Here is a 25905-nt window from a genome sequence, read left to right as displayed (position 1 = left end):
TGCACATCTGACTTCCAGATTAAGGAGTTAAAATCTTAACAGTTAAAATTGTTCCTTCTCTTACTTAAATACCAATGACTCAACAAAATGTTATACAACTACAAAAAAAGTGGGTGACTCACTGAGATGTGAATCGTTGTGTTGAACGTTGCCTCAATGCTACAATTAGCAATTTTACAAAGATTATCTTTGAGGGAAAAGAAGGTTTAATTCCAGATTCAAGAGTGCAAAAAAGTTGTTAGATGAGCTGCAGCTAGGACAATACAGAATAGATGAGTACTTACGTTACCAAGGGTTCACAAATTTCACAAACTTCAAAGTAAAGCAACAATTTTGTTTAACCCGAAGAAAATCTTTATCTTCTTTAGGACGGAAATTTAAGTTGAAAAATACGCCGTAACAACCACACATGCTCATTTGCGCCCATGTGGGAAGGGTCAGGCTGGTGGCTGAACCACCTAAAAGAGATTAGAGTAGAGCTGTCTGTGATGACGCTGCGCTCTAAGCACTGCTGGATTAGCATTAGTATAAACGCAGTTGTAGATTGACTCCATTCAGCACCCACGGGAGCAGCTTAAAATATATCCTCGAAGATCTGAGCTTGTTAAAAAAATAATTTTTCCTCCTCCTTCAAAGTGTGACCTGTTATCTGCAGTTACTGTGAATCTGTGGATTCATTTGAGCCTGCCAGTCAAAAATCAACCACCACAGCATGTTTAGAGAGCTACTACGCAGAAGGACTTTGATGCATCCATTAATCACAATGACTCATTTCAGACTGTAGCTTTTTATTACCAATGGTAAATAGCCTCTTACTTTATTCAATGCAATGTGAATTGATTTTTTGTTACAAGTGAAACTTGAGAAGTCCTTATCTTCCTTTAACTGTGGCTTCCAAGAACCTAATATAACCTAATAAGTAAAGACCCTGACTACCAGGAAGTCTGACAATATATTTTCCATCTTATTCTGTGTTTATTAAAGGTTCCAGGTTACAGAGAGGGAAATGCTGCAACAGTTCAAAAAGATGAGACTTTCTTGAGAAAACTTTTAAAAAGATGATGTCATTGCTTCCTGTTTCAAATTCTTCTCCTATACAATCTCTGATGCAGAATTTTGTCAGTTCAGGAGACAAGTGTGATGACCCTTATAGCAATGCATTGGCAGTCGGCGCATTATGTGGTGACCATGTGAAGGCAATATAACTTACAACACAGGTAGCAAAAAAAAAAAAAAAGAACATTAAAAAAAAGTATTAGAGAAAGTGTGACTATTCATTCATGCTGTTTGTCTATACAGAAAATGAACAACAGAGATTTTTGATTTACCAGTAAGTCACGTTCCCTAAAATAACCCCCTCCTCCCTCTTCATAGCTCGTGTTCATAGACAGTGAAATGATTTGAAATGTTCCTCGACAGCACTCGTATGGGACTGCATCTGGTGAAATTATTCAGGCGAACCTGCCAAAAACACGAATACAAGAAATAAACATGAAATTTTCATGTTCCACTAAGCGACGGAAGCCTGTGGCACTTACGAACTTTTCACCCTCCTCACCGCCTCTGGTCGCTGGGGAGTGTCTTACTAGAAAGCACAAGACAAGACGATGTGCAGAGAGGCAGAAAGAAAAGAGTCGACTCGGCGCAAACAGCCTTTCCACACTGGTTCATCTCAGGGCCAGAGAAACGGAAACCGACAGCTCCTCGGATGCATTTACAGCGATATGGCTGACTCTGGGAGTACTTGTAGAGCAGATTGTCCTGCAAATGTAAGTGTGTGTGTTTGTGTGCCTGCATGAACATAAGCATATGGTACACACATTGGGACTGCTGCATGAGAAAGAAGCATCTATGTGAGAGTGTGTGTGTGTTCCTGTCTAGCTATCTTTGTGAGGACCAAAATCTGCATTCTACTATACTTGTGAGAACCAACAGTCACTTGTGAGGACATACTCACTGATCCTCACAAGCTTGAAGGCCTTTTTGAGGCTCAAAATGTGGTTTTAGTGTCAGTGTTACAATTAGGTTATGGTTAGGTGTAAAGAGAGTTTGATTTAGTTCTCTTTTGCTAAAGCTTTTGATGCATGGTCCTAGGGGCTGCTGGATCATCCATACTCTCCTTTAAGGTTCCTGATAAACTTTTCTGCTCCTCTTCTCCTTCCCTCGACGGTCCTCTTTGGCGTATACTGTAGTTGATCCCTTCTGACCACGTATTAAGTTAATGCGGAAATATTCCGCTTTTGAGTAAACAGAAAAAGTGGTATCTTAGGCATTAATTTTTAATGGCTAGGGTTAGGGTAAGGGGCTAGGGAAACCATTATGTCAATGAAGGTCCTCACTAAGATAGCTGAACGGGCTTGTGTGTGTGTGTGTGTGTGTGTGTGTGTGTGTGTGTGTGTGTGTGTGGTCGGCAGGTCTTTTTAGGAAGGTTAAAGTGTCCCGGAAGTGAGTCGGCATGCCGCTCTCCTATTAAAACTGCGACAAGGTGAGAGGACAGAACTGCTGTATCACTGTCAGGACAATGTTACACAGCAGAACTCATTGAGTGTAATTAAAGCCAGCGACACAGCCGGGATATGATGATGAAAATGAAGATGATACTAAATATTATTAATCTTTTTATGTCAGGTTTTACCGGTGCAGCAGACTGCCCAATGACACCATCTGTGATAAAAAAAAAATAGAGCACCACCTGTGATTTGGTGATGAAATTCACAGGGGGTTAGCACCTTTTGTTATGTGTCTTCATTCTTCAAGACATTTTGTCTGCTTCAAGTCATTTTCCATATTCAGTTTCTTCTGTTTTGACTGTACTGACTACACAGTTTAGACTGTAGAAGCAACACAAGTCTGCTTTTATTACTTATCGAGCCAAAAAGGTTTACCCTAATCATTCATCCAGTTTTCCAGGCCCTTGTTTTATCACACAGCCACAAAACAGTTCATGAACACACTTCATATCTAACAATTCAATGTTCAGATAAAGATAAAAGGCGAAAAGGTTCATATTTAGTGGTTTGACAGTGACATTATTTTTTTTTCCCGCTCACATCTGGAAGACTGCTGTTTGAGTCCCAGATGGAAATGATGATTTTTATTTTGTATGTTTTAGAAAATAAAACTACTTACTTAGGAAAAAGCTACAATGGTTGCCAGGCACCAGTTTTGCACACTTCCTCTGTTCTCTTTCTTGTCTGCTCTACACCCCTGAACTGTTAATTAAAGGCAAAAAGCCTGAAAATAAAACGGTTAGGCATTAATTTTTAATGGTTAGGGTTAGGGTTAGCCACTTTTTCCAAAGCTCTGATTCGTTGGTTGACAGGATGACATGTCAACTTTGACTCTCAACAACAATAACATGTGCTGCTAACACTGTGCGTACTTCCAACTCTCGTGAAAAAGTGGAGCAATCTGTGTCCATGCACATAAAGAAACACAACACGCTTTGTTGTGGCAACTTTAAGTTTGGTATTAAGACCAGACTGAAAGACCAGAACAAAACCCAGAAGCTGTGCAGTTTACCATTAGCATGACCAGGGAAAGCTTTATATTTCTACTTCTGAGAAGCATAGATAAATAAAAGGTTGACACAAATTTATATTTTTTAGATTTTTAAAAAAATAATTGTTAATTAACTTCTGGCGACTTTTCCATATGATCCCCATGTGTAGCTTAAACAAATCCCCAGAACAAGAAGAAAATAAAATTCTGCACTTTGTGTGACTTTGTCATGCAATAGCAATAAATAAAAAGCCACTTATTAGTGGGAAATCTGGGGGTGGTACTGAGGACACTGGAGGGTGAGATGTTAATTGTGTAAAGAAAAACATTGCACTTCTTCTTCATTTAGTTCTCATATAATAAATATCTCTACACCTACATGTCTGGCCGAAATTCAGAGACTAAGACAGCAAATCGCTGTCAAATAATAGCAATTCAATTTCGGTGTTCCCTTTCTTGTTTAGTTTCTTGGGCGGGGGGGGGGGGGGGGGGGGGGGGGGGGGTTGTTATGTTAAAGTACCAAAAGGCAGCCAAAATGCAGATGTGACAACCTTCCCTGCTCCTGGGGGTAAAACCCTCTGTGCTTGCTAACCATAACTTCTTCTCCTACCACGCTCAATCGATTTCTTCAAGGGAATCTAGCAGAGTTGAGCAGTGATGAAAATGTCTCCTTTCCACCATCCAGTACACAAGATGAACACAGAGATGGACACAAGAAGAAATATTTCCCACACTGGAGGTGATAACTGGATGAAGTTTGGATTGAATTGTAATTAGGCAGTTCACCTTTTCTTTCCTTCCAAGATTTTACCACATACCATAGTTGGCAAATTTAAAAACATAAAACAACCAATGCAACCTGAAATCCCATGCATCCCTGAATAATTGTGTATTTTTGTTTTTATCAAAATTGCATGGAGGTTTCAAATTTTAGTGCAGAGGTTGTTCTCCTTTTATGCTTCCCTCAAGTATGTAGGAGAAAAAGAACTTGACAGAAACATCAGTATTAGATAGTACAAGATTTCAAAAGCATGGCATGGTCCTTGGCGCAAGACAGGTTGCTGATCTACTGGCATTTTCTGGGATCAACTATCTATAGGGTTTACTGAGAATGGTCTGAAAAAAAGAGAAAATATCCAGTGAGCAGTCGAAGTCATGTCAGAGGTCATAGAGGAATGGCCAGGCTGCCTTAAGCTGATAGGAAAGCAACAGTAACTCAAATATCCATTCATTGCAACAAACAAGAGCATCTCACAACAACATGTATGCACAACACGTCAAACCTTAAAGCGATGGACAACAGAAGACTAGAAAAAACCTCCAGGTCTAGCTGATTTCTGCAGCCTCATTCAGATGTTAGACTCAGAATTTGGTATAAACAACATGAAAGCATGAACGCACCCTGTCCCTAACAATATTTCAGGCTGGTGTTGTTGTTGTTAGTGGTGGTATAAGAATATGAGGGATATTGTCTTGGCACATTTTGGGCTTCCTGTCATGAACTGGACGGATGGCAGGCAGATAAACCAAAGTAGATTTTAATTCACAGCTTTGTTTACATTGAGAGCTGAACAGGAACTTGAGGCTCAGACACCATCAGGGAGGACACCACAGAGAACAGAGGGAGACACAGACAGTGTATACACAGGCAGAATGGACACATCTGGGTGCACAGCTGAACAGAATCTAATTAAGTAGACAGGGGACAGCACACACAAGACAAGTGACAATCAAAATAAAACACAAAGTAACAAACACACACAAGACAAAGGACTATCAAAATAAAACACAAAGATGACCACAAGACTGATGACCACAAGAGACACTGAGGGCAAGACACAAAGACAAAACTAGGACAGACTGGCCATGAAAGGCCACTAACATAATTATAAGAGCATAGAGAACAAAACTCAGAAGCACTGGGAAGCAGGGAACAATATAATACTTAACAAGGTAATCAGTTATTATTCAGTATGTAAGGGGGCTGGTTTACAGTACTACATTGTTCTGTGGAAACAAAGAAAATAGTAAATCAGAGTGGGTGCAGTTGTAAGCTTAAGATATGTATGAAAAAAATGAAATAAAAACAATGGAGTTGATTTGCTAACCTCTTTTTTACTGCCAATTAACCTCTATTTTACCTTTAAGTTATTTAAAGTGTAGGTGTGACCTAATAAAGTGGTTACTTAAGATGTCTAGTTGCACATTGCACTTAGTCATTGACAGGAGGTAATAGCTTCCCAACCTTTTTATTTACCACTGCAGCAGGGAGTGAAACCACTGGGCCTCAACTCAAATCCTGCTGGATCACATTTTTCTCATGTCTCCCCCTCACATATTTCCCCTACAGCTCCGGTCTATGAAAAGAAATAAAAAATATGGGCAGACAAGCAATTTTCCCTTAAAAAAGACATCAGAAATGATCAGTAGAACTGTTATTTGATGTTGAGATGTTATTGAGCTAAGAGGTCACGATGCTGACTTTTGGTCAGTGCAGGTTTTTAGTACGCACAAGTGTCAGAGGAAGATGAAAGCTGTGAAGTATGGGCCACAGCTCTGGTGTGATTACAGCTCTGAAATCTTTGTGGCTTTCCCTCTCACATCCACATTCAAAGTACCGTCTCCAGCACGAATGATCCTAAAGCTCCAACCTTACAAGCAACTAATAGCGGACTGATTCTGAACCAAAAAGACCCAGAGCGATGGTATTAGAGGTTAGAGAGAGAAAGAAATAATATGGAAACTGAGGAAAGAGAAAAAGTCTTAATGACGTAGTTAAAGCCATCAGCTGCTTAGATTTTAGGTGTAAAACTATCAATTTAAATCTAAAAGGACAAAAATTTGATAAAAAAGGAAGCGAGAGCTCATAAGAGGGTCACTTTTGCTTTCAGATAAGCATTTTTTAGAGCCGTTTATATTTGAATTTGAATTTGGAGTACGTCACAATGGGACGTGAGATAATGCTTCCTAAAATTTAAGGCAGTAAGACTAATAAGACTAATGAAAGGTTGACCACATGATGAACTTTCACATTAGCTTAAAAAATGATGATTAAAAGCTCACAGCTCAAGCTAATACTTCAGAGCAGACTGAGCAATAGCAAAAGGTTAGCATTAACCAAAGTAAGAAGATTGTTTTGAATGAAATAATCAGAGATTCAGAAGGCAAAAAAACCCTTTAATATCTTTGATTAAATATAGCATCATTAGGAATAAATGACATACGTAACTGCCACATGACAGGGACAATTTTTTACTGCAGAGCCTACTGCAGACCAGAAACAGCCAGACACAGAATCCAACCCACAGACTCTCCATTTACATCAACAAATTGGAGTCTATTAGATAGATATCATTCAAACCACTTCAGCGCATTACATTTAATACCTACAGCATGCTCTAATTACTTTTAGAAATATAACGGTCAACGGTATCAAATGCTACTGTTGCATGTGCAACAATATGTCTCAGTTTTTCCAGTTTTGCACAATATGTCCACTATCCCTCCTCTGCATGTCGAAACCATCTCAACAGTGTCGCTTTACAGTGAAGTGTTCAAGGAGGAGAGGTGTTAACTGGGGTCAACCATCCAAAGCAACAGAGAGGTGAAGAAGAGAGTGCAGGCAGGGTGGAGTGGGTGTCAGGGATGATTTTTGACAGAAGCATAGCAGCAAAGTGAAAGCGACAATTTACAAGATGGACGAGACCTGCTATGATATATGGGTTTGGAGGAGGTGGCACTACCAAAATGACAGGAGGTGGAGCCGGAGACGGCAGAGCTGAAGATGTTACATTTTCAATGGAAGTGACCAGGATTGAAAAGATGAAAAGAATAAGATTTAGTGTGAGTGTGGCCAAAGGTAAAGGGTTTGTCAGTAAGAATGCTGTAAATTGGTTGAATCCAACTACTGGCTCAGATGAGTCAGACTGATGATGTGAATAATTCTGAATAATTTCTAACACAATGCTCTCAAAAATTATGCTCTTCTTCTCTGAGATCTTTTCCCTCTACAAAGGCATCCAGTTCATCAGATGATGATGACGATGAAGCTCATCCAGTTACTATAAGCAACCGTTTTTTTTCTTGTCTTCACAATGAAGATTTTTACATAATATGCAAGAATATGTAGAACAATATGTTGTAGATGATCATAAGCAAAAAAAACACCATGCACTTTTTTATATATGAATTCATGATTGCCCCAGGATAATTCTATTGACTTTGGTAATTCCCTGAACTGCCATCTTTAATAAATACCAAGTTAAATTTTCACTTACATGAAATATGACTGTAATAGTTTTTTAAGATTTTAAGGCAATAACATCCACTCTAGATTAATTTTTAACTTAACCCTTAAATTTTAATTTGGCATCTCTATAAGGTTAAAACAGAATTGTATCCACTTGGTTTGTGACCAATCCTCTTGACACCACCAGCAGCCTCAGTTGCTCTTTGTGTTTATTGGTAACTATAAAACATTAGAAGACTAAACAAGCATTGTAATGCCAGCATTTTACATATACTATAGCTTTTGAATTAGTCTGTTTGACTGGAGCTCATTGTTCACATCTTAATTTAAAGGAACATACAGTCCAATGTTTTCCAGATTTGCACAAGTAGACATTAAACTCAAAAATATGCCTATCATTCACAGTGAGGCTTTAAAATGTTCGCACTCATTAATATCACGTTGTACCTGATTACACATTAGTGATTACACATTTTGGAGCTCTTTGAGCTGCAGATTGTATCATATTTCTCAAACCAATACCAGCTAAAGTGCATCCTCTTATGGAGCAAGGTCACACACAGTGCCTCCTTCTTGTGACCTTCAGCACGTGCTCTGCCCATCCTCCACCAGTTTGACTTTAGCCACAGTTAATCGATGAAGGTCATGCAAACCTCTTTAACATTTCATCTTTGACACCTTCAGGGTCATTAGAGCGTTATTCCACTCGGGCCCTGATGGGGAGGTTGCTACAGCAACAGTCACGAAAGGCACATTTCCCTGGGCGCCAGAGCTAATTGGCTCCACCATCAAATATGAATCTTTAATCACCCGCAGCTAACTCTCACCTCGACCACATCTACGTCAGGCGCCACAGAGATGACGCTCCGCCGTGTGTGTGTGTGTGTGTCCATACATACACAGGTCACACACAGGTCGGGCTGAGGGAAACATGTTGGAGGAATTGAATTCTCGAATGATTATGTTTGATTTTTTTTTTTTACTATATTCATCATAATCATGTTGAATTCATGTATGTATTTATGCATTTTTCATGCTAAGAGGTCACATTAAGATGCAGTCTAATTCCAGTAATATGACTACCTTCATGAATTAACTGCAGTAGTTGTAAAATGACGTCTATTCTGCAGATCATTTTGGAAGCCTCTTATTGAGGATCGGATCAACTATGTAGTCTTTCATGAGCCCCCCTGCCTGGGTAAGCTATCTTACTGAGCTCACCCTGCCTCTGCGTGTATGAACGTGTGTGGGAGGGAGGATCCAGGCGTAACGACTGCATTGAGTTTATTCCCACCGATTCTTTCACTTTTCTCCTTTTTCTCCGCCCACACCTCCCTCAGCAAGATTGAGCAAAGGAGAGAGAGTCAGGAAGAAACGAGGAACGTGATGCTTCACATCTCACTTCAAAGCATCTCTGGACCTTTGGGACGTTCAAACACGTTTCCCGCTAACCCAACGCACAAATTCTCACTACTTTGTTCACTGTGTTTCAGATATGTTCCTGCGTTGATGGACTAAGAGCAGCAATACATGCCGTTAAAGCTGCTCTCATTTTAAGCTACCTTCTAAAGGTGTCTCCTAAGAGTTTTGATGTGCTATTGAAACAAATGTGCCTCTATTTAGACCCTGCGAGACGTACATGCTGCCAGCTAAATAATAAAAACCTGCTTTCAAAATGTTCTGATTTGTGATCTAGACACACTGTTCTTTTCCACAGTTTGACTGCGGGCATATCAAATAAGACTGAAATTAAATAATAAATAGACATACTAATCATTACTAGAGTCACATATCTCGCCTTTGCTTCACTTCACTTAGCCTAGCAGCTTTACACATGATTCCTGTTGCACAATGAAGAAAACACTTATTTCATAATCAGGCCCAAACATTAAAAAGATCAGACAGACGGAGCAGTTCAAATAATAAATCCAAGTAAGAGCTCTGATACTCGAAACTCAAACACTACAAATGACACGCACAAGTAAACTAATCAAATAAATTAGGGACACATGCAGAGATACTTGTTAATTCTAAATAGGGGGGTTAATCAGTATAAATCGCTCACACAGGATCTGCAGGCTCTCTCACCCGCTCCTCACCTGGGTATCTGTGTGGCAGACACTTCGTTGTGTGTCTGTGTGTGTTTGTGTGTATGTATACAAGCTACTGCTTCGCAGAAAGTGCATCACTTAAGGGCTTTTTGATTTGTCATTGTTTAAAGAGTAGGACCGTAGAAGTAGGCAGCGTCTCTGTGCAGAAATATCAAGTCATCCCTGCAGTACTCCGTTTCAACACTGGGGGGCCACTGTGTAATATTAATAGGCTGCAGAGTGGATATCTTGAGTACAGCATGTGTTTTATAAACGTCAGCTTATAAAGTGAACCCTCAAACTCCTATTATCAAATACATTGCCCTCAGTTTCTGACACGTCGTTCTGCTTTTTCATCGTGACAGGCAGATGTTGTAAAGCAGACTCGAGCATCTTTTTAACTGGAAAGGTGATTGTGTTCCCTTAACTGTAAGGCTCTGTATTGAATAGCAGTGTCATCATGCTCCTACTGAATGCACCCATTAAATGAAAAGCGATCACCATGGAAAACCTGATGTAACATTTTATATGTTAGATCAATTTTCTATCTTCCATATTTAACCTCAACTGTATTACAGTAACACAAAACTTCCCAGTATGGCCCTTCAATGATGTTTCTGAACTTCAAATACAAAAGCACAGCAGTGGGTGTTTCACTTATTTAGCAGTATAGTTGGCCTCTGCTTTCAGGAGATAAAAACAGACCTGAAACATATCTATAGACAAACAGCAGCTGTACTCTGGATACAGTAACTGTATCATGTTATCAGTGGGAATGGGTAAATCTCGTGGGTGAATCCCAGTGCATCCGTATTGTGATGTGACCTTAAGATCAAGATAAAAGGAAGCCACCCTCCTCATTTCACAAGAATGCACAGAGCTTCATAGATGTTTATTACAGAAAACAGAGTACTGTGAAGTGTGAAGACATAATTCCAGCTAGTTTTGAACAGCATGCTGTGTGATTCTAAATAATAACGGTGATTAGAAGTGCTGTACTCTTCCCATTTAATGACACACTAACAAACAAAGCTTCCAATGCTTTTGTTAGTTCACACTTGGATATGGTTACTAATGCAACAAGGAGACTTCATATCTAATTGTTAACAGTGCAACCAACCTTGGTTGTGGTAGCACGACCTTGATAGTTAGCAGGATCTGAATAATCCTGCAATGTTTCCGTTTTCTCTGCAGTTACCATGAAGCTCAGAACTGGTTTTGAGGGCAGCTAATCTACGTCTGAAAATATAAATGACACCTCCATATACTGTTGTCCCAACTAGCTGACAACAGCCCCCTGGAGAAAACAGTGCTTTCATTAGTGAGAAGAGACCAGCTGCTAGAGCGTTATAAGATAAGTGTCCCCTCACGGTGTTTTACCACCAGAGAGTTTGGATACAAAGAAGAAATCCACCAAAAAACATTGTGCATTTCAATGGGGCTGGCAGCACAAAGGCTTATCTGGAAAGGAAAAATTGTAGTAGAGCTGTAAGTTTCAGAAACAGGCTCACATTGGGCTGCTGACTTTTTAAATGTTCTCTTAATACTTCCTTTGCTCTAAATATTTCCTTAAAAATAAATCGACTTTACACTATTTCAATTAAGTTCATTTCAATTTTATTTATATAATGCCAAATCACAACAGTCACCCCAAGGCCCTTAATATTGTAAGGTAACAACAATGCAGTAATACAGAAAACCTCAAAAGACGATTCCCCATCAGCAAACACTTGGTGACAGTAGGAAAGAAAAACTGCCTTTTAACAGGAAGAAACCTCCAGCAGAACCAGGCTCAGGGAGGAGCAAAACAGGACAAAAGACACACTGTGGAAGACAGCCAGAGATTGATAATAACTAATGATTAAATACAGAGTGGTTTATAAACACATAGTATTTCAAAAGTCTTGAATCATCCCACATTCCATTATATTTTGAGTTATCTCGACTTATCTTGAGTGGTCTTGATCAACACTTCTCCAGGCTTTCTGAAGGTATTTCAGAGTTGGGCATTAACTTAACACTGACCTAAGAATCATTCAAGTATAAATTGGCACCTTTCTCAAGGGATGAGTCAGCGTTACTTCCAAACGTAACTAGAAAAAATGAAATTGGGTGGTTGTTACATTTACAAGAGTTTAACAATTTCATGTTTCTATGGTGAACATAATTAAATCATGTAGGATCTGCATGAAATTCAACAACTTAATTTGTTCTTGTTGAGATGACATGATACAATCTAGTAAGTGGTCAGTTGCCTGGACAAGATCACACGAGATTTCAAACCACAGGAAACTCTCCGGGGGAAAGACAACCATACACACACTACGTGTATGCTATTGCTATTTATTGTGGTTTAACTTGTCAAGGACAAAAACGTAAAGAAAAGTTTGCATCAAGCATTGTAATCATAGCTTTCCTACTTTATTTGTCCAAAAACTGGACAAGTGGAGGACAAAAGGAGAAGTGGCAGACCTAAAAAAAATGGCCGGAGGCAGAGCTGGAGGAAATGACCTGGTCTGGACATCTCTGTAGAAACTACTGGAAAAGGGATGAACTGAAATTGAATCTGTAAACAAAAACATATAAAAATGAATACAAATCAAAACAAAAACTACAAAACCAAACTGAACTATAATTTGTTTGTCCCTGGCACACCTGCAAACAGCAGTCTAATACTTTAACTTAAAAGGACTGCAAGATAACATCTTGACAAAGCAGAACATAATCGATGCACTCTGTTGACCTTCCTACATCTGATCAGAGAAGCGATTGGCCCTCCCTCGCCGTATCAGCTCATTTCCAAAATCCGCCCACAGGGTAGCACTACTGCCGATTTCCAACATGGGAAATATTCCATCAACCCAACGAAATGTGATCTCCACATCTATTTCTGCAGTGCAGCCATTGGATTGCTCTGCATCAAAGGGCTATTGATTTAGCTTGTTGTCCTGCACTGAGGAAAGGATGGTGGGATAATCAGGAGCAGTCAATAGTCCCAGTTTCCATCCTCGGCCCTCTGGTCTCAGAGGCCTCACAGTTTTCAAAAGGGATGAGGGACTTTCAGTGATCTCCCTTATCAGTTGTTTGAAAGCACGCCGTTGCTTTTCAGCACAATGTACAGCATGTAAGAATGAATAAATGGTTCTTTTTATAAACGTAGCCCCTAAATACTAGAGACAGTCTCACAAGGATCCTGTAGTCAGAATTAAAAATACACTCCCTCTACACATGGTTAAGCATTGAGTTTTATCTGTTGATATCACAAACACATGAATTCATCAACAACAGGGAGTTCCACACTTCTCCTTCACCTCATCTCTTTTCCAAACAAGAAAAAACCCCAGCCATACACTCAGTGTGTTTACATTCTTTCATGCACCGTGTTAGTGATCAGTGCTCACTTTGAGCACAAGGTTTACACAGGAGATGGCTTTGCTAGATGTGTGTTATGATCTGTGAAAAGAAAAAGAAATAAGGAGCCTTTCCTCGGCTCTCTTAACAATGCCATTCCTATAAACAGTCTCTGCAGAGTCCTGAGATTTAGGAGACAGGAGAAAACACAATCTGAAGCTTAAAGGTACAATATGTATATTTAACAGCTAGATGCTTTGTCCACTGAAGAGACGCCATATTACATACATTATTACATGGATTCTTTTTAAAGGAAACCAGGCAGCAATTCGTCTGGTAGGAAAGTCTGAGAAAAACACCATATTGCCAAAAGTATTTGTTCAACTACCTTGACACATATATGAACTTGAGTGCCATTCCATTCTTAATTAAATTAGGGTTTAATATGACCCTTTGCAGCTAGAACAGCTTTAGCTCTTCTGGGAAGGCTTTCCATACGTTTAGGAATGTTTATGGGAATTTTTGATCATTCTTCTAAAAGCACATTTGTAAGGTCAGACACTGATGTTGGAAGAGAAGGCCTGGCTCATAGTCTCCATTTTAATTCATCCCAAAGGTGTTTTATCAGGTTGAGGTCAGGACTCTGTGCAGGCCAGTCACATTCTTCTACACCAAACTCACTCATTCAAATCTTTATCTTTAATCTCTGTGAACTGGTGTCATGTTTAAACAAGAAGGGGCCATCCCTAACCGGTTCCCAAAAATTTAGGAGCATGATATTGTCGAAAATGTCTTGCCTTTCCTTTCACTGGTACTAAGGGATCAAGCCCAACTCCTGAAAAACAATCCCACTCCATAACCCCCCTCCACCAAACTTTACACTTGGTACAATGCAATGAGACAAGTACTGTTCTCCTGGCAACCACCAAACCCACACTCGTTCTTGAGTAATACCACTTTGTGTATAGTACATTTATATCACTACCAAACTGTTCTCAGTCAAACACGAGAGGAAAAAAAGTAGCGTAGTTTATGACTAAGACCTCTCAGTGAAGGACAGGTGGTCAATAAATTAAACAACCAATAAATTAAACAACTAATAAAAAAAACAAGGATCAAACCTCCGACTGTACCTATGCTTCATTTCTCTTCTCAGAGAACTAGAGGCCTGCTTGGTTTTTTGGGTTTTTTCTGGTCCATAAAAAAAACTTTTTTTCCTATATAATATATTAGCAGTATATAATACTTTATATGTTGCAAGTTAGGATTCGAGGGGATTGGGGTCTTTCGTTTGTTCTGAGTCTAATCCATAATAATAAGTCATACTTTATTAGTTTTAGAGAAGTATTAGTTTCTTTTTTTGTCTTCATAATAAAATTGAAGAATTGAAGTGACTGAAGTTTTGAAATAAAGCTACAAACTCAGGCGTGTTGAGGGTACCACTGTTAGAAAGAGCGCCGAGCAGGTAGAAAGAATGCCTTCCTTCACATTTCTTTCAGTTTTATGCTAACATTTAAGCCACATCAGGCTCTGAACAAAGGCATACTTTTATTTATTTTAATGTAAAAATACTGAGTGTGAGAAAGAAAAATTCATTAGTGGGTTCATTTTATCCACTTTGCTTCACAGGTGGGCTCAAATGGTGAAAATGCCATCCATGCTGTATGTTTTACATTTGAATTATATTAAAATTCCTTGTAAAAACCTAAAGTTTAAATAAAAGCATTTTGTTAAGTCAATGAACAGCCATATTAAATAATCGAGATTACACTTAATGACTAAAAATACTGGTGATTATGTTTTTTGATGTATTTGAGCACAACTTCTGCTGATTAGTTAGTTATGGTTTCTAAACGCTTCCACTTCCACTGATTTGTTGCTATGGCAGCATCCTATTACAGCACCACGATCAAATTAATAGAGCTCTTCAGAACGACCCATTGTTTCACAGTGTTTGAAAAAGCAGACTGCATAGCTAGGTGCTTAACTTTATATACCTGTGCCAATCGAACTGAAAACATTGAATTTAAAGATTAACAAGTGTGAACAAGTGTAGCATAGCAACAGCTGTTTTAACATAACTGACACATCACTAAGACTCAGAGCACAATAAGAGGATATTGAGGATATGCAGTGATAAGATAGTTCAGGTGCAAGGTTTGTGGACAAATTCTGACAATCTCCAAAGAAAACACAACTTACAAACATCCAGTGTGCACACAAAAGGATTCAGCAATGCATCCACGGGGACAATGTCTCTCAAATCAATGACAGTAAGAGTCATAAATCGATACTGCTTCTTTCAATACAATATGACTGCATTCAAGATGCATTCAGTGTCAAAGTAACACTGACATAAATATTTAAAAAATATATCCAAAAAAACAGGAACTTAAGCTTCATATGCACTTGTCATCCAGCGTTCAAAGCTGAAACACTGTTACACGTGCAGCAGTGGTATTAACAAACAGCAGCTTTAAGCACAAAAAGAGGGTGAATCACACCGATTCAAATGAGTGGAGGAGTCGTTCCTTAGAAGAGTAACCCTTTAAGACAGACTGGATAACAGATGGTATGAAAGACAGTAATAATGTTTACTGTTTCACAGGAATTCCAGTGTTTCCTTTGAATGTGTTCTCTTTGTTTAGCAGTTGTCTTGAAAAACGCTGTGTCACTTTCTGCTGACTGCAGCTCCTGCTTAGCATTTGCCATCTGTGCAGTTTTGCTGGTCTTTTTTCTGCATATTTGTATATGTTTGATCCCTTCAGGCTCTTACCTGGAAGATGATTGAAATAATTCCCAGTTCAGCATCCACTGCATGCTCAGCCTGGGCTCTGAGCCTAAAGTGCTGCATTATATAGATGGGTGAGCAAGCACTCTCTCTCACTCTAACACATGCACACATACATCTAACACCACAGGTCCACAGCTCTCTGCAGAGTCGCTGTGGTGGTTATAGTCACCGCACAGCTTTGATGCAATGCAGATGAATTAAATGCCTAAACAATCAATAGCTCAAATGATTACAATAAAAATTGATTTCTGTGATAGTAGTAGTAGTTTGATGTGCTTTGTTATCATTTAAAATCCTAATAATAAACTAATCATGGTTAGCAGTAAGGTAAAACCTCTGAAATGATGTTAATTTTTGCCAAAAAATCTCAATATATCATTTTTTAATCAATGTAATTTAAAAAAAATACTGAAGTAAATAGGTTACCCAGGCAAATAAAGTCCTCCAAAACAAGTAAGTGTCACTAAGCCTCAAATAAGCCTTAACCTAAATTTATTTTTATTAACAAATCTGAAGCAATATTAAAGTGGTCCTCTTATTCTTTTCCTTTTATGCTACACAGAGGGCTTTGAACCATATTCTTATATTGCTTCACATTATTTTTTAATTTTAGTCAAGGATGACCTGAGAAAATATAAAATGCAGTTTTTAAATGATGACATTCATTAAGGGAAAAAGCTAGGCCATCTCAATCTGATTTAAGTCCAGACTTTAACTAGGCAACTCCAAAACCTTTTGGGGGGTTTTAGCAATTCGGAGGCAGACTTGCTGGTGTGTTTAAGATCATCGTCCTGCTGCAGAACCCAAGTTTGCTTCAGTTTCAGGGCATTAACTGAGAGTTGTAGATTGTACTTCATGATTTTCAGGTAAAGAATTTATGTTTCCATCAATTATGGCAAGTGGTCCAGGTCCTGAAGCAGCAAAGCAGCCCCACATCATCACACTACCTGTTGGTCTCTTTTCATGAAATGCTGTGTTAGTTTTACACCAGATGTAACGCGACTCAAACCATCCAATCTGTTCAACTTTTGTCTCGTCAGATCAAACCACCAACCTTCCGATTAGTAGATGACTTGCTCTACCACCTGAGCAATTCCAGTGAGCTCCTTAATGAGCCGACTGTGCGCACTTGAAATAGTTTTCGTAGCCCACTCCTGGGAAGTTTCACCACTGTTCCAAGTTGCCTTTGGATAATGGCTCTCATTGTGTTTCACAGGAGTCCCAAAGCCTTAGAGATGGCCTTGTAATCCTTTCAGGACTGATAGATGCTAATGACTTGTTTCTCATCTTTTCGTGACACGATGTGTTGCTTTCTGAGATCTTTTAGCCTGCTTCACTTTGTCACACAGGTTCTGTTTAAGTGATTTCTTGATTTAACAGGTCTGGCAATAATAAGGGCTGGGTGTGAAATTCAGTGCACTTTAAAAAAAAGATTTAATAAGGGGTAGCAATTACTTTTTTACTGCACTCACTGTATACTCTCAGTGTATACTGTCAGTAAGTGGACACTTAATGATTGTCCACTTACTGACAAATAATGAGGTCTTCCCATTGTGATTATGATGACTGGGACGAGGCTTTCCATGTCTGCATGTCTGCTGGGGGCATGGAGCTAAAACAGCTCATTTCAAAAAATGACAGACAGGCCCAGCGTGAGATAAATAACATTATTTTGAAATGTGAATCGTCCAAGGTTACTCTAGCAAAGTCCAAGAATAAAAATATGGAGTTGTTATTAGTATAACAGACCCCCTTTAATGATCTAGGTGTGTTTGGCAGCTTTGAATGATAGCATCTATTGACCGGATAAAGACAAAAATCCATAAACTGAAAACTACCCACAGAATACTCAGTGGTGAACAAATAAACAAGCCTAACTAGCCTAAAATCCACCCAGAAACACACAGAAACCAAAAAAGATCTTCACTTGATTAAACTGAGCACATCTACAAAATATCACACAGGTCGATAAAACACTAATGATTTATTCTGTATTTTATATCTACTTGCATTCAGTTCAATTCTTGCTAAATGTTGAATTTAAAGACTGGAGCTACATCGTCACGATAATACAAAAATATACAAGATAATAAAAAAAAAAGCTTCATTGTTTAGAATGTTATTCAGAATACGTTGCTGGTTTCTGTCAAGTCATTTCCAGGCTCATAAACAGCCACATCACACTGACCTCTGACCTCCGAGGAGAAGTGGGCAGAGTGGCGAGTTATAAACAGCTGCAGCTGCTGATCAAGGTCACAGCACTTGAGGTCGACGTCCCAGGATCGAATTCCTGCCAGGAAGAAAGACAAAGATTGTTCAAGGACAACGTGATGCAGTGAAGCACAGGCATTGGTGAAACTAAGCAAACTTTTCTGAGCCTTTTTTTTATCTGTGTACTTGAGGTAACCTTTTATTAGATGTCGTGTCTTGTCTTTCCTCAACTCGCTTTCTGAATTCTGTTTGGGTTTTGGGGAAGGTCAATGACCTGAAACCACTTCATATGTTCAAAATGTCCAGAAACTCAAAGCATCGCATGCTTTTCTCATTTCAGAAATACTAACCTTAAAAACCAGTGAAAGCACATTATATCCACAGCAGTATTACAGCCTCTCATGACTTTTAGTCAGCTAAAGGTTTCTGACATTACATCATGCACACATTGCTTGAAACTTGTCCACTATATTGGATGTTATACATTTTTTATGAGAGTGTGAACAGGGTCTTATTCACTTTACCCTAAAAGTGAATAAAATGCCATTGTGTCGCATGTCCAAAATGGCAGACGAGTTAATGTCATATGGCTAGTGGTCAGTTCTGTGTGGTAAAGGTAGATGTGGAAGCTAGCTGCTCAATATTGATGGGTCTAGCCTTGATTTTGGTTTTGGTGATTTTATGAAGTTCTTTTGAACAGTTTACACCCTGTTGTATGCTAATCTGCCTCATTTGTCTGGTGAACACTGTAAATTGGTTACACACAAGGTGAAAATAATTCAGAAATCCAATCCGTTCTTAGATTTCTTTAAAGCTCTGAGTGTTTGTAAAACCATCGGTGGACTTATTAATTGTAATTGGAAGCCACAGGACTTTGCCTAGAGTTGGATATCTGGCCAAACTGAGTAGAATAAGAAAAATCCCACGATCGCCAAGCTTTAGACGCCCTCTGAAAAGCAGAGAAATGAGCATCTCATCACACATTTTCATTTAGGCTTTCATAGCTGACTAGCTATGACTGCCTACTTAAAATATGGTAAACTATCTTTAAAAGCTTCTGAGAGTACAACAAGACAAATAATTGGTCTTCTTTTGTAACCCTTTCTAACTTTTGTTATGACATTTAAGAGTAAGCAGGAGTTCCTGTATTCTCTGGTCTTACAGGTCAAAAACTAAACTGTTTGGGCAGTTTTGTGTTTGTCAGCTAACACAAAATACTCACCATTACCTGGCTAATCCCATTCCTACAGTATAGCTTGTGATAGTAGCAACATGTCATAGGTAGGCTAATCTAAACTAAATCTATATTTGGAAAGAAAGAGAGAGAAAAAAAATCCCATTACTCCAGCAATGCATGTGTAAGTTCTTCTTTGTAAGAGTACAAAAATCCAAAAGGGGCCACTTCCATGAGAAAAAAAACAGGATACTGAACATGTACATGTACTGCTTGTCCATTTTTTCCCCATATGGGCAGAGAGGTCCTTGAAGAAAACCTGCTGAGATTGATCCAGTTAAGTTCAAGACTGAATCTTATTGACTCTTCAGTCCTTTGAATTACAAGGCTCCAGTGCATCTGGCTACTAACCATGTGTTAGCTTGTTAATATGTGTAAATGGAGTGTTGATGGCTTATAACAAAAAAAGGCACACTTCAACAGACAATAGATACCAAGAAGGTACTGAGCAGGTACTGCATTATTATTAGGTAATCGGGGCAGTTCTCTCTCTCTCGCTCTCGCTCTCTCTCTCTCTCGCGCTCTCTCTCTCGCTCTCTCTCGCTCTCTCGTCGTCAAACTTCAGAGGGAACTTATGTCAGATCTCATCCAGCAGGACGGAAACCAATGCACATGCCTCTCTCATCTCACCCACTTCTGGATTCCTTTACTCACAGCAAGAAACTAGATTTAAAATTTTTTTACAAATCCATACCCCTCTGCTTAAATGCCCTTAACAGAGTAGAAAATGTTCCATGACTACAGACTGCAGTCTGTGCACAGAGATGCTGTATCACTCTCTTACTGTTCTGTTATTAATGCTTTTAGCATTCACTGCCAAGTGTCTTTCTTTGCACTACCAGATGCATAAAAATGATAACCTTCTAGAGGCACAATATTACATTTTCATCACAATCCCCATGACAACATAACTGTTGGCATCGAGAGAAGACTAAAAGAAAGGGCAAATTATGATAATAACAAAGGCCTTCTTATTTTTGATCGACCCATCATAGAGGATGACATCTGTCAGCAAGTTAATAGAGTCAACATTTCAAACACTGTAATTAGTCTCACACATTAATGGCTGTTTATAGGCAAGAAAGGATTCATCAGTCTCTGCATATGCTTGCGTGAGGAGTTCCAGTCGAGTACATTTTTAGGCGTTTCTAAAGAAACCTCCTTTGTGTCTGTGCAAAAAACAGATGTCTGGATATGATGCTGCAAAAGGAATACAATCTCTGGTACTGGAAGCTTTCTGGGTTTGGCTTCAGTTTGTAGTTCACTTTTAGTCTGTATTTTACTGATCAGCCAGCTAACGTCTCGGCACTCCACCCTCTCTTCCAGTGTGAAGAGTCGCTGCTTGTATATCACAATAGATTTTATATTTTTGGGTTTTGGTTTCCCCACAACTTTGTAAAAATAAAATAAATCATTAATTTAAAAACCTTAAAAATATTTACTTATTTACATATCTATAAAAAGTAATTCTTAGTTAACTGAACCCATTCTTAGTTAGTTAACTGAACCCATTCACAAGTTCAAATAAGTCACCTAAACTAATGAGAAGCCTGGTTGGATTGACTTTATACATGCAGAAGAAAACCTCTGACTTCTGGTTGTCGGCATCTGCTCAAAGTGAGTGTCTCAGATCTGCATTTTGACAGCTCAGCTGTGGAGCTTCTCATACACTGCATCGAACACAGTCCATGTTAATTTCAAATAAATTACTTATTTTTAAAAACGGACAATGCTCTTCATCACATGGATTGTAAGTTAATCGTACGTGTAGTTCTTAATCTTACTGTCTGTAAGGTCTTCTTGTGAAACCTCTCCAAGTAAGGCATAGTTTTCATTCCCATGTTTAATGAGTGGCATTAAAATATCCTTAATGAGGCTAAAATTATGAATTAAACAGTTCAGCACACCACAGGAAATGTGAAATATAAAATAAAGTCATTTGGTTTAGTCTTGTCAATGTGCAGAGTCAGTAGTGGGTTTATGAAAAATTCATGTTCATCTGAATAAGACCTTAAGCAGAGCACGGCCAGTAAAGCTGGCCAACAACTACCCTGTGTACTCTGGGAATGTCCCTATAATATAGTGTTTGGAGCTGCAGCAGGACAGGAGAATGGGAAGGTTGTTAAAGGCTAATAATAGCATAAAAACAACATATAGTTTTTGAATGAGTTCTTTACTACACTATGTGTAGAATATTTCCTCTTTCCCCACTTTGAGATATGGAGAAAGGACTATAACTGCTTAATGCTGCAGACTGCCTACAGGTAGGCTTTATAGCAAAGTTTTTCAATAGTGTCTAAGTTAATCAAATCCAAAATATGAACTTGCAGTTTTTTTCCAGCTCGCGGCACATTTGAAGAAGAAATTATAGAAATGAAAGGATTAAAACAGAAAAGTTGGGCACTGATTCTGATGTAATAATCATCAAGCTGAGCGAGTGGTCAGCTTGTGTTCAATAATAAATACAAGTATGAAAGCGGTTTCATGAACTACTGAAAGCCTTAATACTTCACTATCACAGGATATATAATTTTTTAAAAAAGCCAGCCTCAGTGGTAATTTTCAAAGCACCCATGGGCAGACTGGGGGCCAATAACCATCACAATCATACCTAACTAAACACCCCCGCTAAACATTATATTAATAAATCTTGCAGTAAATGGCAGTAATGAGTCTGTACTACTGTTGATTCAAAAAAAAGGCACTACACTTGTCATGACCCTCTGAAACAAACTGTAGATTAAGTATATAGGTGTATGCATTAGTCTATATGTATAACAGAATGTGCATGTAAGAAAATGAGTTAGATCTAGGTGATTGTAAAGGCTTATATGACATTTACACTAAGTGGATTGTTTTATCTAAGCAATCTTTTAATTTTTAACATCAGAAGGAGCCAGATACCCTGTAATCTGTAAAAGGGTGAATTTGGTCAATAGCCTCAACCCCAACTGGTGGTGACAGATGGCTGCCCCTCCCTGAGCCTGGTTGTGTTGGAGGTTTCTTCTTGTTAAAAGTGAGTTTTTCTTTGCCACTCCTGCCAAGTGACCCCAACAATCAGACAACTCTTGTAGTTTTCTGATTGTCGGGGTTTTCTCTTTTTTATTGTAAGATCTTTATCATACAATACGAAGCGCCTTGAGGTGACTTTTGTTTTGCTACATAAATAAAATTTAATTGATTAGTAAAATAATCCAGTATGTCTGCTGCATTAATGGAGTTTTAGAAAAATGCTTTATCTATATCTATGTATATTCCTCGGGAAAAATGTTGCCCATCCTTGTTTTAAAGCACAAATGTCACTTGCTACATGAGCACCATGTTTGCTGATAATATAAATCATAAATGACCAAAGAACTCAGGGGGGGAAATGGCATAAATGTGACATTTGTCAATAGTAGAGATGTAGATCTCAGTCATTCAGATTTCAGTCAACTGATTTCGCTGTCTTACCCCTCCCAATAATCCTAACTACAGTGGTTACTGTATATATAAAAACAAGTTTTTTCCATCATGGCTGGTCAGTGTGTTTTCTCCAATAGTTTGGACCAGATCCATATCCCCTGAGATCCCTATCGGTGGAAGACTGTTTACCTCGGCTGCCAATGCAGCATGAGAAGCATTCGCATCTGTTCACATCATTCTGGAAAAGGCTGTAAAATTTTGTGAAAAGAGTCCAGGTATGGAGTCAAAGAAGCTCCCTTCTGACTGATGACAGCGATACTGAGGTGAGCTGTTAAGGATATCCTGAACCTTTCTGTCAGTAAGCGCTGCTGTTAGCTGCTGTTAGCCAGTGTAAGTGAAAGTACCTTTGAAGCAAATGTAACTCATATGTTTGTGAGAATGTAATCAAACTCAGAGGGAAAATGTGATTTTTGAGGCAAATAAACCTAACATTAATTGGTATATTGTTAGTTTATAACCTGCTGTTGTTGTTGTTTACTCAGCTCTTGTTTTGTCAGCTGTCTGGAGAGGGGCAAATCTATCTCCCTTTGCATTTTTGCTTCTTTGATGAAGGGAACTCCTTTGATGATAAAACAGGTATGATGCTTCATATCTTAAATTCTGAAGGTGCAGACAGGAATTGAAATGTCCCTCCACATGGGAATTTCTACAAACTGCAAACCCACTCCTCTGCATTTTAAATGGGTTCAGTGTAAGTTCATTGAAACACATCAATTTGTTGGAAGACATAATCATACACTACTCAATGTATATTTGTCAGTGTAATGTCCTTTTTCTATTAAATCACCATAAAAACATAAATCGGCTGTAACTTTAAGATCATTTAACTGTTTTTCTCATTATTTTCGTTTGATCTTTTTTAGTTATTGTTAGTTTAAAAAAAAAAAAAAACAACTTAAGGATGTAATAGTTCTTCAGTTCCTAACTTTTATTTTTCTTTAGAAAGGTGCCAAGTGCACTATGCACTTGCAAAACTAACCTAATAAAATGAGAATATAAAAGAACCTGTCATTATTTTTATTTTTCAGTGTTTTTCACATCAAATTCAGCATCAGAACCTGTCTGATGAGGTTTTCAAGTTAACTGCCTTCATAAAGATCAGCACTGCAATGCCAGTTTCTCATTATATTCTGACCTTTTGTATAAGCATCAGCCTGTTGTTTCAAAAGACTTGGGGAACGTCATGTCAACCAAAGGATTAACCAAAATGTGGCCATTTAATCAGCAATGAAATGAACCATCAGCTGTAGCAAAATGAAGATTCTGGCCTTTTGTTTTGATGAAATTACAACACTGCAGTGAGGGTGACTTGTTGCAGGCCTACACAGGGACCCTGCAGCTGAGGTGTAATGTGAGTCGACAGCAGGTCTTTTACTTTGAGTCATGCTTAAAACACCGACCTGGGAAAATCGATGCAGTAATGAGCTGAGTGGGTGTGACACTGAGCTTGTGATCACAAGAGGAGGTCAGATGGGACACACAGGGGTTGATATGGCGTTGCAACGGGAACAGCTTAGATTGGCAACGGTGGCGCAGAAAATAGCTGACAGGCGTGCTTCCGAAACATCTTTCACACAACAAAGCATTTACTCTCTAAACTTCAGACAGCCCTCAGTGACAGGAACGACTGCAAGCTGCTGCAGTTCCACAGGAGAAGGAAGAGGAGGAGGGTTTCAACTCAGAGCAGCGATGAGATATTCAGCCGAGTAATGATGGCAAAATAATCAGTCCAGCAGGAAACTGAAAACTCTTCCCTCATTGTGTCTGGGAAACAGTTGTGTTCTTGTTGCTGGGCAAAGCCTACAAAGTTTGTGTGTTTACTGATTTGATTTGACTTGACATCACGGCAACAAAGAAGGAAAAAAAAAAAAACACTATAGTGACACTCCACCAAGCACAAAAACACACTCTGATGCCTGAAAATACAAACTGTTTTATTTTCTTTTTAACTAAAGACTTCCTGTGCAGATTGTGATCTGCTGACATGCTGATTTATGTCTCTTTATCTGGTAATTGGTGAGTGTTTGTAGGTCTTTAGTGCAGTATTTGGAGCTCCGAGAGAGATTTTGGCCAAACTACTGCACTATTAAATTCCATTCTGCCTCCATGAGTCTGCAGTTTTTTACAGCAACACTCTGTGGGTAAGGAAAATGCGTAGTGTCCCATGGTGCAATGCTGCAGTAACGGCTTCTGCCTATGGATACTATCCCATCATTGCGTCAAAACACGTCTCTCCTGTTGCTGTTCCATGTTTGCTGCACACTGAATCACGGAAGACACACGGGTAATAAAGCGGATGGACGTCCGTCACTCACCCCGCTCTATCTGCGCTCTGGCGGTGTCCAGCTGGTGCTCGGTGCCGATCTCCCCAATCACTATCAGCATGTAGTAGCTGCCCCGGTTGAACGGCACCCCTCGCCGGCGTCTCCCCGCGCCTCTGCGGTGCCCTAATCGCCCCTCGCACCCCGGCAGCGGCGCGCTGAAGTCCTCGTCTTCCTCCACCACCGGGAGCGCACCTCGCACGGGGATCTCCATGGCAACAACCCCCGGAGCCGACGCCGGGGCTGACTCCATCGCCATGACAACTACCGGTGTGAACGAGGGGAAGAGCCTGGTAGGGTGGGGGCGGGAGTGTGGAGGACGCTGAGAGGTGAGGAAGGGGAGGGAGGTGAAGACAGGTGATAGCAAACGGGCCAGAAATCCAAAAGAAATTTCCGCCTAGACTTTCAAAATAAGAGCGCTTTCGTGAAAGTGTTGTATTTATGCTGTTTTTATACATTTAGCAAGCCAGATCCAATCCGTTATTTTAGTTTTGTTACATTTGCGATGTTTTACTTATAAATCATATAAAATTATATTCAAGGATGCGATATGTTGGGTGGGGGGGGTAAGAAAACAAATCCGAGTGACCCACAGTGGTCACTCGGAAGTCTGAGCTGCTGTCAGTGTAATGTTTATCAATTCTGCAAGTCTCAATTTAATTTTCTTTATACAGCACCAAATCACAACA

The 25905-nt window shown here is 39.2% G+C and overlaps 1 protein-coding gene across 1 annotated transcript in view; it reads right to left on the bottom strand.

Moving 5' to 3' along the window:
* The window catches only part of map1ab (microtubule-associated protein 1Ab), an 83661-nt gene extending 58152 nt beyond the window's left edge, over positions 1–25509 (bottom strand). Inside the window, exons 1-2 of the mRNA XM_006782418.3 lie at positions 25211–25509; positions 18174–18275 (exon numbers count right to left, since the gene is read on the bottom strand). Of these exons, the coding sequence (XP_006782481.2) occupies positions 18174–18275; positions 25211–25475 (367 nt within the window). The 5' untranslated portion in view covers positions 25476–25509. The remainder of the gene's footprint in view (positions 1–18173; positions 18276–25210) is intronic.
* Between the last annotated feature and the right edge of the window lie 396 nt (positions 25510–25905).

The sequence above is a fragment of the Neolamprologus brichardi genome, chromosome 7, assembly GCF_056152115.1.
Source record: "Neolamprologus brichardi isolate AB-2024 chromosome 7, ASM5615211v1, whole genome shotgun sequence".
Taxonomy (NCBI): Eukaryota; Metazoa; Chordata; class Actinopteri; order Cichliformes; family Cichlidae; genus Neolamprologus; species Neolamprologus brichardi.
This window is presented reverse-complemented; position numbering and strand designations above follow the sequence as displayed.